This window comes from Schistocerca serialis, chromosome 8 (assembly GCF_023864345.2).
Source record: "Schistocerca serialis cubense isolate TAMUIC-IGC-003099 chromosome 8, iqSchSeri2.2, whole genome shotgun sequence".
In the NCBI taxonomy this organism is placed as follows: Eukaryota; Metazoa; Arthropoda; class Insecta; order Orthoptera; family Acrididae; genus Schistocerca; species Schistocerca serialis.
The window spans coordinates 379,664,479-379,677,761 of NC_064645.1; the positions used below are offsets into that span (position 1 = coordinate 379,664,479).

The following is a 13,283-nucleotide window of genomic DNA, read 5'->3' on the forward strand; positions in this document are numbered from 1 at the left end:
GGGTGTGTCTTGTCCTTAGCGTAAGTTAGCTTAAGTTAGATTAAGTAGTGTGTAAGCTTAGGGACCGACGACCTCAGCAGTTTGGTCCTATAAGATCTTACCACAAATTTCCAAATTTTCCAGATGCTGATGAGTCTGGGATTGCTGGAAATACCGACACTGCCTCTACTCTCTAGGAGATGTTCTATTATTTTCAGTGATACTCCTTCTCTTGCGAGGATGACAGTTCCCATGTTCAACCTTTTCCCAGATTAATTATGGCACTGTAGCCCCTTTTTCTATTTGGATAATTGATATTTTCCGCAGCGAGGGTATATCAACTTCTGCGGGCTCAAAAAAAAAAAAAAAAAAAAAAAAATTGCAGTTTATTTAACTTTAGTGCTGAACATACTTTACTGGTGATTAGTTTACTTCCGTAGTTCTATACACTTTTTGCGAATTTATCTCCTGTTCCTCTTGGTGGTGTTAATATTCGTTATTTTAGAGACGGTTTCGTGCTCTTCTTCTTGTTTTCTGTTCAAGTAAACTGTTGTTGTCCCTCCTCATCATAGTAATAGGTTGGATAAGTAATGCTTCTTCTAGTGTTCAGCGATATCCATCAGTTCTCTGTCCTCGTCGGTTTCTTCCATTTCGTCTACCCACTCTCTATAAGACATGCGTGATTCCTTTGCTTTCGATCTTTGCGTAATTCGGGAACTAATTTCTTCCTTTTCACTCATAACTGCATTTGGTGCACACGTTTTCATATTTTCGATAGCAGGCGTTTGCCCGATCGGATTGTTTCCGGATCCTTTATCTTTCCTGAGTAGGAGATCTGATTAATCTATACATCACTCAGCTTCAGGTTTCGGTAAAAAAATGGTTCAAATGGCTCTCAGCACTATGGGATTTAACATCTGAGGTCATCAGTCCCCTAGAGCTTAGAACTACTTAAACCTATCTAACTTAAGGACATCACACACATCCATGCCCGAGGCAGGATTCGAACCTCCGACCGTAGCGCCTAGAACCGGCCACTTGGCTCGGCCACTTCGGCCGGCCAGATTTCGGTGCTGAAGGCACTGTGTACAGCCGTGCCCAGTTGGACCGGTATTACGCAGATTCGTGGTTGACCATCACACGGTAACCACATATAGGCCTACTTACAGATGATAGGTTATATGCTTCTGCAAGTCTGCTTTGAGACCGGCGACCAAACCTGTTTATCAGTTTGCCGTATGGGAAACTTATTGTGTTTATTGATTCACGGGTTATTTCAAACGTAAGTTCCAAAATTCTGACTCTACGAATACGAAGTCCTACATGGGCCATGGTAGTTTCACTTATGTTCCCATCGCTTTGTTTAAATTTCATCGTCCTCCCCCCTCTACACACTAGAATCAACTACTTGTTCACCGAGTTTAGTATTGTTCAGCACACAGTTCACAAACGAAAATGAATGTCTAGTACGTTTTGAAAAGTGCTAGTCTCCTATTTCTTGAGCCAATTCAGTATCGAAATAAATCTGTTACCTGAAGTTACAGTCGAACGTTTTTTTTTTTTTTTTTTTTTTTTTTTTTTTATGGACTTGTAGTCCGGGGTGATATGTTACAATACAGCATCACCGGTCTATTGCGGTCTAACTGTGTTGGTGAGGCAGTAAATTTCCACAGGGCAGTGACTCCGTCACTGCAATTCACTTTGGAGGTGTGGCGGTGGGACTTGTAGTCCCGTACCACCCTCTGACGGTGATAGTGCTACATGAGTCAGGCAGAAGAATTTTGCCTAACATGGGCAGGTGAAGGTGTGGCGGTGGGACTTGTAGTCCCGTACGCGACAGTCGAACGTGAAGTTAAGATATATTATATATAACTCCTTCCGTTAAGTGCTTGCGAGAGCGTTGTAGACCTCAGACAGTAGCGAAACGCGGCCGGTCCATACACCAACGTTGCCATAGGCAGCCTGATCGGCTACCGACGAATGTGTTAATAAATTACGAAGTTTTGTACCTAATGGCATTCGGAAAGTTCTGATTTTCAAAATTGATTTTTTCATCTGTTTTGTGAATTGCGTCTTACTGCTTTAGGAAACGTGTCCAGGCACTGAGCTTCAGACAATGAAGAACGAAAAAAAAAAAAAAACTGAAGAAGGCAAACTCAAGAAGCTCCCAAATAAATATATTTTTCCAGGTTTTTGCATCCCAAACAGAGTGATCTACACAATCAACTCACATTAATGTGACCACCACCTATGTTTGACGTCAACGTCCGATAGACACTCTAACAATCACACCACAACAAAGGTAAAAATTAATTATGATTTGTAGCGTTGCTCACGCTGCTAAATATTGCATTTTCGGGTAACAACAAAGTTATATTATGTGGCAGGTGTTATTAGAGCACAGTTAATAAGGTCATTTCATGAAGTAATGTATAAACTGGGCACTTATCATTTCGTGTTTCCCACGCTGTTCTCGTTGTGAAGTCATGGCTCGATCTTGTTGTGATTACGTAGGCTTTCCAGGAATAATAGTCTTGAAAGTCTCTTCGGGTTTGCTGCCGGATCCTAAAATCAACTTGACTCGATATTTCGGCGAACCAACTGGTCTCCATCTTCAGGAAAATGCTGCTTCTGCTGATGAGTCCCGCTGGCTCAATCGTCGAAAGTCTAGGTGGTGATGATTGCAAGCTCGGATGCAGAGAGGCCTAGGTGTTATTCTGCGATATTCAAAACTTTTATAGATGTGTTTCATAAACCATTCTTGAAGATTAAACTTTTGCAAGTTAGCACAATTGTGATGTAAAAAGGTAATCAGCACTCCGAATTTAAGTTACACTTCTTTTTTTATTACTTTTGTTGCAATATCACGTAACTCACAAAACATAACTTCACCATATAAAACATACTTGAAAATATCTTCCTCGCTGTTAAAGTTCACATTTTATAAACTGACTACAATTTGAGTCTTTTTCAACATGACGACCAAGACTTGACTCTCTCATAACCGCTTACACGGCCAAAAATCAGAGTTACAAGTACGTCAAAGATCATAGTGATAAAAGAAAGACTTCACATAAGAATAATATCATTGCGATATAAACATATCGATGTATCAAAGTACCTCTACATTAACGAAATCAAATCTGAATGTTGTCTCAGAAATATGTTAACTACTTTACATAAACACAGGAGAATATTGCTGGTATCGAGAGGTTGAGGTGAGGTGCCGTAATGGTTACGTAATTCAAGTACCATTACAACACTCACAGACTGCAGGTGGCAGCACTGGCAGTGGAACATGTATAAAGCATGCTGTGGGGAGGGGGGGTGATATGGAAAGCAGCGCAGTCGTCTTAATGGAGAAACGTCCAAACGGGCATGATCATTGGCTTTTGGGCTAAGGATGGAAGCATTTCCGAAACAGCTAAGTTTGGAAACTCTTCATGTGCTACCATGGCTAAAGTATACCATGTATGGCAAAATGGTGCCATCCAAAACCGGCTGTGAGGCCAGCCATGGACCATTAATGACAGGCTTGAACGAGTGCTGTGGAAATGTGTACAGACGGACAGATGTGCAACTGTTGATCAACTGACCGCCCAGATGAGCCACGGGGTACCAACTGTGTCTCCTCAACGACCGTTCAGCGAACGTTGCTGCATATGGGGCTCTGCAGAAGGCGCCTGGATCATGCACACAAGATGACTGCTGTTCATAAGCGATGAAGGATGGAACTTGCACACCAATACCGCAACACGTCGTCCACTGAGAGGCGACAGGTGGCCTTTCCAGATCAATCACACGTTATGCTGCCATGGAAAGATGGCGTTGGCGTGTACGGGATGAACCGTCTGAGTGCAAACACTTTGAATCAAAAGTTCGAGAAAATTGGATACCTGAGATCGGGAAACTGTACCATATGAAATTGACTTCACCTTGTATGGTGCTTGGCCGCCAGCTGCCTCACACTGCTTTAGCTGTTGTTTCGCTTGTGGCGTAAAGTAGTGGACCTAAGTATCACCTATCCTAAGAAACCAATGCATAAAATCATTTGGGTCGCTGAATAATTCATTTTCACGTTTCCTCTTGGCGTTCTACAAGTGCAGACCCCATCTCGTACAATGCTTTATCATAATTTCTCCTCCTCCCTGGTTACATGGCTATGACGCCAGCTGTATCACACACCTCAAATCGTTGAAGCATCACCACTATTTTGCGCACTTCTTCGATGATTTCATTTATGTTTACAAGGGACGCATGCCCCAATTAGAATACAATGATGCATATCTTTGAATGAGTTAACGTATACGATACATGGTGCAAAACGAGGTATTTTATGATGTCACAGCATTCCAAATCTATCTTCTTAAAACTCAATGCAGGCAACACGATTGTTTTAAAAGATAGCGTAAACCAATCTATTTGAGACATCGAAATGACACTTGAGGAGCGTTATTATGCAGTGTGTTACGATGAAACAAAATGAATATACGTGCACATCCACCTCCGTAGTAGAGTGTTCATTGCGTCTGACTGTTATGCAAAGAACCCAGGTTCGATGGGAATTTTCCTTGTTGGAGGACTGGAGTGGGATATTGTCAGAATCATAATGCCAGTTGAGGAGCTACTTGACCGAGCTGCAGCGGTTCCGGGTCACTAAAACTGACAAAGGTAGAGAAAAAAGTGTGCTGACCCAGGGCCCAGCGATACCTCATCCACTGATGGCTTTGACAGAGGATGACACGGCGGTCGGACGATACCGATGCGCCTGTCAAGGTTGTGAATGACGTGTAGTACGTATTTCTACAACAAAAACACAATTTCATGACCACTTCTGGAGCTGGCCTTTGGTGCTACAGGACTTGGGTTTGATTCCCCCTACTTCATCGGTTTATTTGGGGCAGAAAGGTCTCGAACGGTTCAAATTCAACCTCGTGAAGCGAAACGAGGAACTGCTTGAAGACAGAAGCAGCTACACCATCAGGATTCACCTGCTGCTGGAGGGATTGGTGACACGTTCATCACATGTTCCACGATCATACATCGCTTCTCGTATTGTCTTGTAGGAATCAGTCAACCAGTCGGAACACATTTAAGCCCTAAGCCCTTAGTGTAAATTTTAATTTGATGTCAAATCTATCTCTTTTGCAGGACGAAAACTAAGTCTGATCGTTACTCTTTTTGTACAACGTATAGTGTAACTATCTTGGAAGCTATTTTGGTATATTACTTATAGCACATTGCCATCAGTTTAATCTGCTTAATTTAAGTCATTATTCTCACCTAGAATCCTTCGATGAAATGTGATGTGTATCAATAAGCCTGATGAATTAAAACTTCGTGTGAAATTGGAGCCTTGCCTAGTGTGGGAAATCTTCACGCCATTTGAGCTCTCCAAATAAGTTTCATGGCCTGTTTCAATCATTATTTGTTACAGTAAGCGTCTCCCACTTCTGGCATATGCTATTTCAACTTCTTACACACACACTAGCTGTGTAGGAGTCTTGGCGGTAGCAGATCTGTTCAGTTAGGGGAAGCAGTGATGCATGTCACTAGACACGATAGCTCAAAAGCAGAAGTATTCCTTAAGGAAAACAAGGGTCTTGGTTCCTGTACAGCTCCGGTGCACGGTATTAACTTCTGAGTAATTTTCGTCCCTACTTTTTGTATGATCATCCCAGCACGATAAAATGTTTTGGCTCAGATCATAGTAAAGTAGTTTAGCGCAATGTAACTGATAATTCACTCCAGTACTCAGATGGCCAACGTTCTTAAAACTAAATGTGACATAGTGGATCGACCATATTGCAGTATCTATTTAATGTCGTATCAGCTTCCCAAAACAGTATTTCTTCCAGTGCTGCAAAAGATGTGGGATGTTTCATGGGCTGTCACGAAGGTGAAAAGAAATGATTTTACAGTATATTATTATTATGAAGTTTTTTATTTTTTTATTTGGTTTTATGTTACAAATGGGGTACACTGTAGTTGGTGTGGCCCTAATGGACGAGAGCGTGGCCGTAGCCAAGAGCGGGGGCGGCATAGCCGTAGGCACCGTACCCGTAGCCCAGAGCGGGGGCGGCGGCGGCGTAGCGGGCGTAGCCGTAGGCGGGGGCGGCGTAGGCGACGGGGGCGTGAGCCACAGCGGGGGCGGCGTAGGCGACGGGAGCGTGAGCTACAGCGGGGGCGGCGTAGGCCACGGGGGCGTGAGCCACGGCAGGGGCTGCGTAGGCGAGGCGGGCAGTCTGCGAGATCCTGTACGTGTTGGCCACGGAGGAGGCGACTGGGGCGTGCGCTACGGCCACAGCAGGGGCGGCGTGGGCCACAGCCACGGGGGCGTGCGCCACGGCGGCGACGGGGGCGGCGTAGGCGGCCACGGGGGCGGCGTAGGCGGGGGCGGCGTAGCCTCCCAGGTAGCCGGCGGAAGCGGCGGCCACCAACGCGGACAGGATCAGCTGCAAGGAGAGGCAGTTCTGTGAATGTAGGAGCTGACATGGCACTCACTACTCTTACATAAATGGCTCTGAGCACTATTGGACTTAACAGCTGAGGTCATCAATCCCCTAGAACTACCTAACCCTAACTAACCTATGGACATCACACACATCCATGCCCAAGGCAGGATTCAAACCTGCAACCGTAGCGGTCACACGGTTACAGACTGATTGGCCTAGAACCGCTCGTCCACTCCGACCGGCGTACCGTACACAGTTCAGGTCTACACTCTATACTCTCGTACATTTAGGCAATGATTAATGAGAAGCTGGGGGCAAATATGGCAAGAAAGCTATTTAGTAATATGATGAAAGCTTTCAAGGATGGTGTTTACTTCAGTTAAATTATCTTTGAAGATGTCTCTCACATATCAGGATGAAACGTCATTAAAGAGCGTACATTGACAACAGGCTCTCAGCCCAGAAGTTTTATCTGATGTGAGAGATCTGTTTCTATGTCTTGTATATGCGAATGGCGACTACTGGCCGTTTGCAACTGAGTTTTTCGTATAAATTTAAACGTACATGCTACAAATAATTTAATTTCATCTTCTGTATTGTACAAATAAACACATTTGGATAAAAACGATACTAACATCCAAGTTTCAGTATGTGTTTGATATATTCTTATCTACAAGATAAAATACATTGAAATGGCAATTCTGGAAGAATGGATGCAAATAAAAACAACATGAACGAAGAGGTTTCTAATAGAAAATATTCCACTGCAGTGTTCGTGGGTGACTATATCTCAGGCAAGTGAGATTCCGATTTTCAAATCTGTTTGGAGCTGTCACTTTTCCCAAATTCTGAAAAATACTCTGTCGTCAAATAGTGGCGATTACTTTCCTCTCGGCCGGCCACAGTGGCCGAGCGGTTCTAGGCGCTTCATTCTGGAACCATGCGGCTGGTGCGGTCGCAGGTTCGAATCCTGCCTCGGGCATGGATGTGTGTGTGAAGTCCTTAGGTTAGTTAGATTTAAGTAGCTCTAAGTCTAGGGGACAGGTGACGTCAGATGTTAAGTCCCATAGTGCTTAGAGCCATTTGAACAATTTCTTCCCTCTAGAATACTCTTGCCAAGGTTCATTCGCTACATTCATCTAAGCTTGGAAAGTCGCAATAGTTGGCCTAATCAGCCAAGTTTGTGCGTTCGACACTGTCTTTTCATTCATTTTTACTTCTAAACTCCTTTATCAACCCCACTCCTACTAGTGCTACTCGCGTGTTACACCCGGACTATAGTAAGCCATATCTGTTCTAAGAAAAAAATGGCTCTGAGCACTATGGGACTTAACATCTATGGTCATCAGTCCCCTAGAACTTAGAACTACTTAAACCTAACTAACCTAAGGACATCACACACATCCATGCCCGAGGCAGGATTCGAACCTGCGACCGTAGCAGTCGCGCGGCTCCAGACTGAGCGCCTAGAACCGCTAGACCACCGCGGCCGGCTCTGTTCTAAGACTGATATTTCTCGAAGGGCAACATACTGTGCCTGCATCCTTCTTCTTTCCAGTCCACATACCCTCATCAATTGAAGAGCTAGAGATGTCGCCGTTCCACCGTACATTTTTTCAGATTATTCATATATCGATCACGTCTGCTCGAAATTACTCCAAACATTCTAATGATTTATGTGTCACCCGTTCCAACCACCACATACATCCTCCAGGATTATATGTGTTTATTGTCTCTGGGGCAGTCACCATTCAACATAGGAACACCTAAAACTGTGGATTAAACACGAATATAATCATCTATAGTTTAGCTGTAGTTCCCCATACACGCCTTCACCCATCTCTAAAAGTAATAGCAGCAACTGTCTGACAACGTATTTTTTCACAAATACGTGCATGTACCAAGTAAGACTGAAATTTTTCCGTGCCATTACAACAACGGAGATTCAGCTCAACAGATTATGTCGATGTGTAATGCTTGGTGCCTGACACGCACAAATGTGGGTAATAATTTTTACTGATCTGAAGATGGCTCGTCAGTGAGCTGAAACTAGCAGTCAATAAAGGAATGCTAGCGGTCTTGACGTTGGATTTTTATCCACACATTTTGTCATAACAGATCGCCTGTCCCCTATACGAAAATATCAAATAGCAACATTAAAATTTTTTTGTCGTAGATGTGGATTTATTCTAAGTATTTATTTGAGTAACAATGTCCTGGTTGTTAATATAACGTTATCTGTAGCTGTCTCGGGATTTGAAACTTATATAATGCCACTCGTATTACTTATGTTGTGAAGACTATTACACACTTGTTCACTACCATGAATGTTTAAGTTTTCCCCTCTGAGCTCGGAATAACAGTTAAGGTATTGTGTATGTTAAAAGCCAGAAAGTGCGGTAAGGGTTACCATTGTAAGCATGTATCTTGATCAGATTTCAACGTGAATTATTTGTCAGATGTACAGCGATTCCCTTGATGAAAGAACACATATAAAAAATCAAGGCGAGGACGGCCAGTGGTCTTTTCAGTGCGGATGCACACGAGGCTCGAACTCGTACGGGAATCGGCGAAATGCCGCGTGTAGTGGGGGTAATGGGGAAGGCACACTACATTAGTAGTGTGTGGATAAGTTGACAATTCGGGTCTGAAGGGAGGCGGGTTAAGATAGTCCGCACAGGTATGATGACCATCGCGTGCTGGTGGCTTAAGTAAGCAGCAGGAGAACTGGTTTCGATTCCCTGTCCGGTACAAGTTTTCAACTGTGCTCACTGATTTAAATCAATGTCTCTTCGCAGCCAGCGTCTGTAATTCCTTTAATTCATATGTAATTGGCTTATTGTAAGCTACGCGATAACGTTCATCTCCAAAAACTTAAGGCGGTTACTCACTGTATTAGTTAACGAATACTTATTGTGGGATGAAGTTATTTAATTTTAATTCCCAGAGCTACCCAATACTTGGCTGATGACTCCTAAATCTTAGGCTGTTACTGGTAGGTCAGTGTAAAAATGGTTAATTATCGCGTCGACGAAATCAAGAACTCGGCAAATTCTTCCAAGAAAAAATCTACATCTACATTTACATGACTACTGTGCAAATCACACTTAAGTGCCTGGCAGAGGGTTCATCAAACCAACTTCATCGTAGTTCTGTTATACCAGTCTCGAACAGCGCGCGGGAGAAACGAGTACCTATATCTTTCCGTGTGAAGTCCGATTTTCCTTATTTTACTTCGATGACTGTTTCTCTCTACGTATGTCTACATCAACAAAATATTTTCGAATTCGAAGGAGAAAGGTAGTGATTGAAACTTCGTGAGAAGATAACGCCGCAACGAGGAACGCCTTTGTTTTAGTGACGTCCACCCCAAATCCTGTTCGTGTCCCTGTCATTCACTCTCCTATTTGTCGATGATACAAAACGTGCGGACCTTCTTCGAACTTTCCCCATGTACTCCGTTAATCCTATATGGTAAGGATCCCATACCGCTCAGCAGTACTTCAAAAGGGCAGTCTCTTTAGTAGATCTGTTGCATCTTCTAAGTGCTCTACCAATAGAACGGTCTTTGGTTCGCCTTCTCCAGAGCATTTTCAATGTGTTCTATCTAATATAAAATCTTCGTAATTATAATTATTAGGAATTTAGTTGAATTTACGGCCTTTGGGTTTGATTAATTTGTAGTGTACCCAGAGTTTAACGGATTTCTTTTAGCACCCACCTGGATGACTTCACACTTTTCATTGTTAAGGATCAACCGCCAAATTTCGCACTATACACATATCTTATCTTAAGCGTTATGCAATTTTTTTATCTTCTGATGACTTTATTAGACAATAAACGACAGCATCATTTGCAAACAACCTAAGACGGCGGCTCAGATTGTCTCCTAAATCGTTTCTGTAAATAAGAAACTACAGAGGACCTATAACTCTACTTTGTGGAACGCCAGAAATCACTCCTATTTTATTCGACAACTTTTCGTCAATTACTATAAACTGTGACATCTCTGACAGGAAATTACGAATACAGTCGCATAACTGAGACTGTATGTCATGAGCAGCACGAAATTTGATTGTAAAACGCTTGTGAGGTACGGTTTGGAAATCTAGAAATACGGAATCAATTTGAAATCCCTTGTCGATAGCAATGAGCACTTCGTGTGAACAAAGAGCTAGTTGTGTGTCACAAGAACGATGTTTCTTAAACCCGTGTTGAGTATGTGTCATTAGACAGTGCTTTTAGAAGTAATTAATACTGTTAGAACACAATGTTGTTGTTGTTGTGGTCTTCAGTCCTGAGACTGATTTGATGCAGCTCTCCATGCTACTCTATCCTGTACAAGCTTCTTCATCTCCCTGTACCTACCGCAACCTACATCTTTCTGAATCTGCTTAGTGTATTCATCTCTTGGCCTCCATCTACGATTTTTACCCTCCACGCTGCCCTCAAAACTAAATTGGTGATCCCTTGACGCCTCAGAACATGTCCTACCCACCGATCCCTTCTTCTAGTCAAGTTGTGCCAGAAACTCCTTCCCAATTCTATTCAGTACCTCCTCATTAGTTACGCAATCTACCCATCTAATCTTCAGCATTCTTCTGTGGCACCACATTTCGAAAGCTTCTATTATCTTCTTGTCCAAACTATTTTTTTTACTTCCATACATGGCTACACTCCACACAAATACTTTCAGAAACGACGTCCTGACACTTAAATCTATACTCGATGTTAACAAATTTCTCGTCTTTGGAAAGGCTTTCCTTGCCATTGCCAGTTAACATTTTATATCCTCTCTACTTTGACCATCTTCACTTATTTTGCTCCCCAAATAGCAAAACTCCTTTACTACTTTAAGCGTCTCATTTCCTAATCTAATACCCTCAGCATCACCCGACTTAATTCGACTACATTCCATTATCCTCGTTTTGCTTTTGTTGATGTTCATCTTATACCCTCCTTTCAAGACACTGTCCATTCCGTTCAACTGCTCTTCCAAGTCCTTTGCTGTCTCTGACAGAATTACAATGTGTTCGGCGAACCTCAAAGTTTTTATTTCTTCTCCATGCATTTTAATACCTACTCCGATTTGTGTTTTGTTTCCTTTACTGCTTTCTCAATATACAGATTGAATAACATCGGGGAGAGGCTACAACCCTGTCTCACTCCCTTCCCAACCACTGCTTCCCTTTCATGCCCCTCGACTCTTATAACTGCCATCTGGTTTCTGTACAAATTGTAAATTGCCTTTCACTCTCTGTAATTTACTCCTGCCACTTTCAGAACTTGAAAGGGAGTATCCAGTCTACATTGTCAAAAGCTTTCTTCAAGTCTACAAATGCTAGTAACGCAGGTTTCGCCTTTCCTCAATCTATCTTCTAAAATAAGTCGTAGGGTCAGTATTACCTCGCGTCTTCCAGTATTTCTACGGAACGCAATATGCGTTCCAAAATCCTGCTGCTTATCGACCTTAATCATATGGACCTGTTATTTAGTGGATAACTCCTATGAAATGAACACTGCAGTGAAGCAAGGAGCGCAGATTCAGCTATCTCGTGGCGCGGTACTTACGAGCTTGTACATGGTGGAGCGGTGTTGGTGTGTGTCGGTCTGGCGATCGAGTACTGCCAGTGGAGCGGCGTGGGTTCCTTTTATACGCAATTTCGACCGCGCCACACCTTTCGCTGCTCTCGCTGCCCGCTCATTAGTCGTCCGGTTTGGCACACACCGCCGGCCGCCCACGGGCTTCACATCCACCCACCGGCCAGGTGTCACAACTCGACAGAACAACAGCCGTCGCTGCACCTCGTCCAGGCTCAAGTTCTCACTCAGAACGAAGAGGCTGTGCGGCTGGCACGACCAGTGCATCCAGCTACGTCACAAACAGCCAGAGGCAACAGAGCAATTAGAATAGTGAGCTGCCACAGTGACATTAATTACAGCTTACTAGGGAAGCAGAAGCAGACTTGTCAGGGCTAGTTCTTGTCTATCAGACGCCGGGGTGTGAGCACTACCTTGGCACCCCCAGGTGGCAGTAAAATTTGGTTTCGAAGGACTCACGCACTGAGGGTTTCTTACAAACTAAATTATGTATATAGATAGTGAAACCTTCCCGTCTCCTCTATATCTCTCATGTGTTATGCAACAACAGTCTCCTCTATATCTCCTATATCTCTTTTGTTACTCAACCTTCCCTTCTACAATAATCTCTGAAACCTTTCCTTAGGATTTCTACCTCTTGCTTAATAATAACAAATGAAATCTTCCCCTTGAAATTAATTCTCTTTCTTAATCTTCGCATACAAATTTAATTGCTGCTTATTAAAAGTGATCTTCTGATTGTTTCGACGAAACATAGAATATGTCGTCGTCGTGGCCCTCAGTCGTTACCTGCAATAACCCCAAACTGTTCCTTACCTTTTTTGCTGTTACTGGATCGCCATCTGATTGATACATCGAACTGCGACGTGAATATACTTACTCTGGTTTACTATACTCTATTAACTACTGCTGGGATGTCATTTTGACCTAATACGTCTTCTGTCATGCTATGCTGTATGCTTAGTTATATCACTAGAACCAAGTTTTTATTTAATGGGTATATGATTTAAATGCAAGATATTAATCCATATTCATCGTTTTCAGAAAGCAATACTGTGTAAAAGAAATAAATTAAACAAACCACAGTGGTTTACTATGAAATGGAAATTTCACCATCGGAATGAACGGAAGAAAATGCAATACTGTGCCATGAAGAGTAAATGGATCAGAATTAAGAAGCATTAACTAGAATATACTATACACACTGTATAATAGCAGTCTGAACTAATTATTTTTCTTTCAGAATAC

The 13,283-nt window shown here is 42.8% G+C and overlaps 1 protein-coding gene across 1 annotated transcript; it reads right to left on the reverse strand.

Annotated features, from left to right (window-relative positions):
* Positions 1–5,919: 5,919 nt before the first annotated feature.
* On the reverse strand, positions 5,920–12,042 carry LOC126416439 (cuticle protein 12.5-like). Its single transcript, XM_050084162.1, has 2 exons — positions 12,006–12,042; positions 5,920–6,434 (listed from the first exon to the last, which is right to left on the reverse strand). Exons 1-2 carry the CDS (start codon positions 12,015–12,017, stop codon positions 5,979–5,981), a joined length of 468 nt encoding a protein of 155 aa, XP_049940119.1. The 5' UTR covers positions 12,018–12,042; the 3' UTR covers positions 5,920–5,978.
* Positions 12,043–13,283: the final 1,241 nt, after the last annotated feature.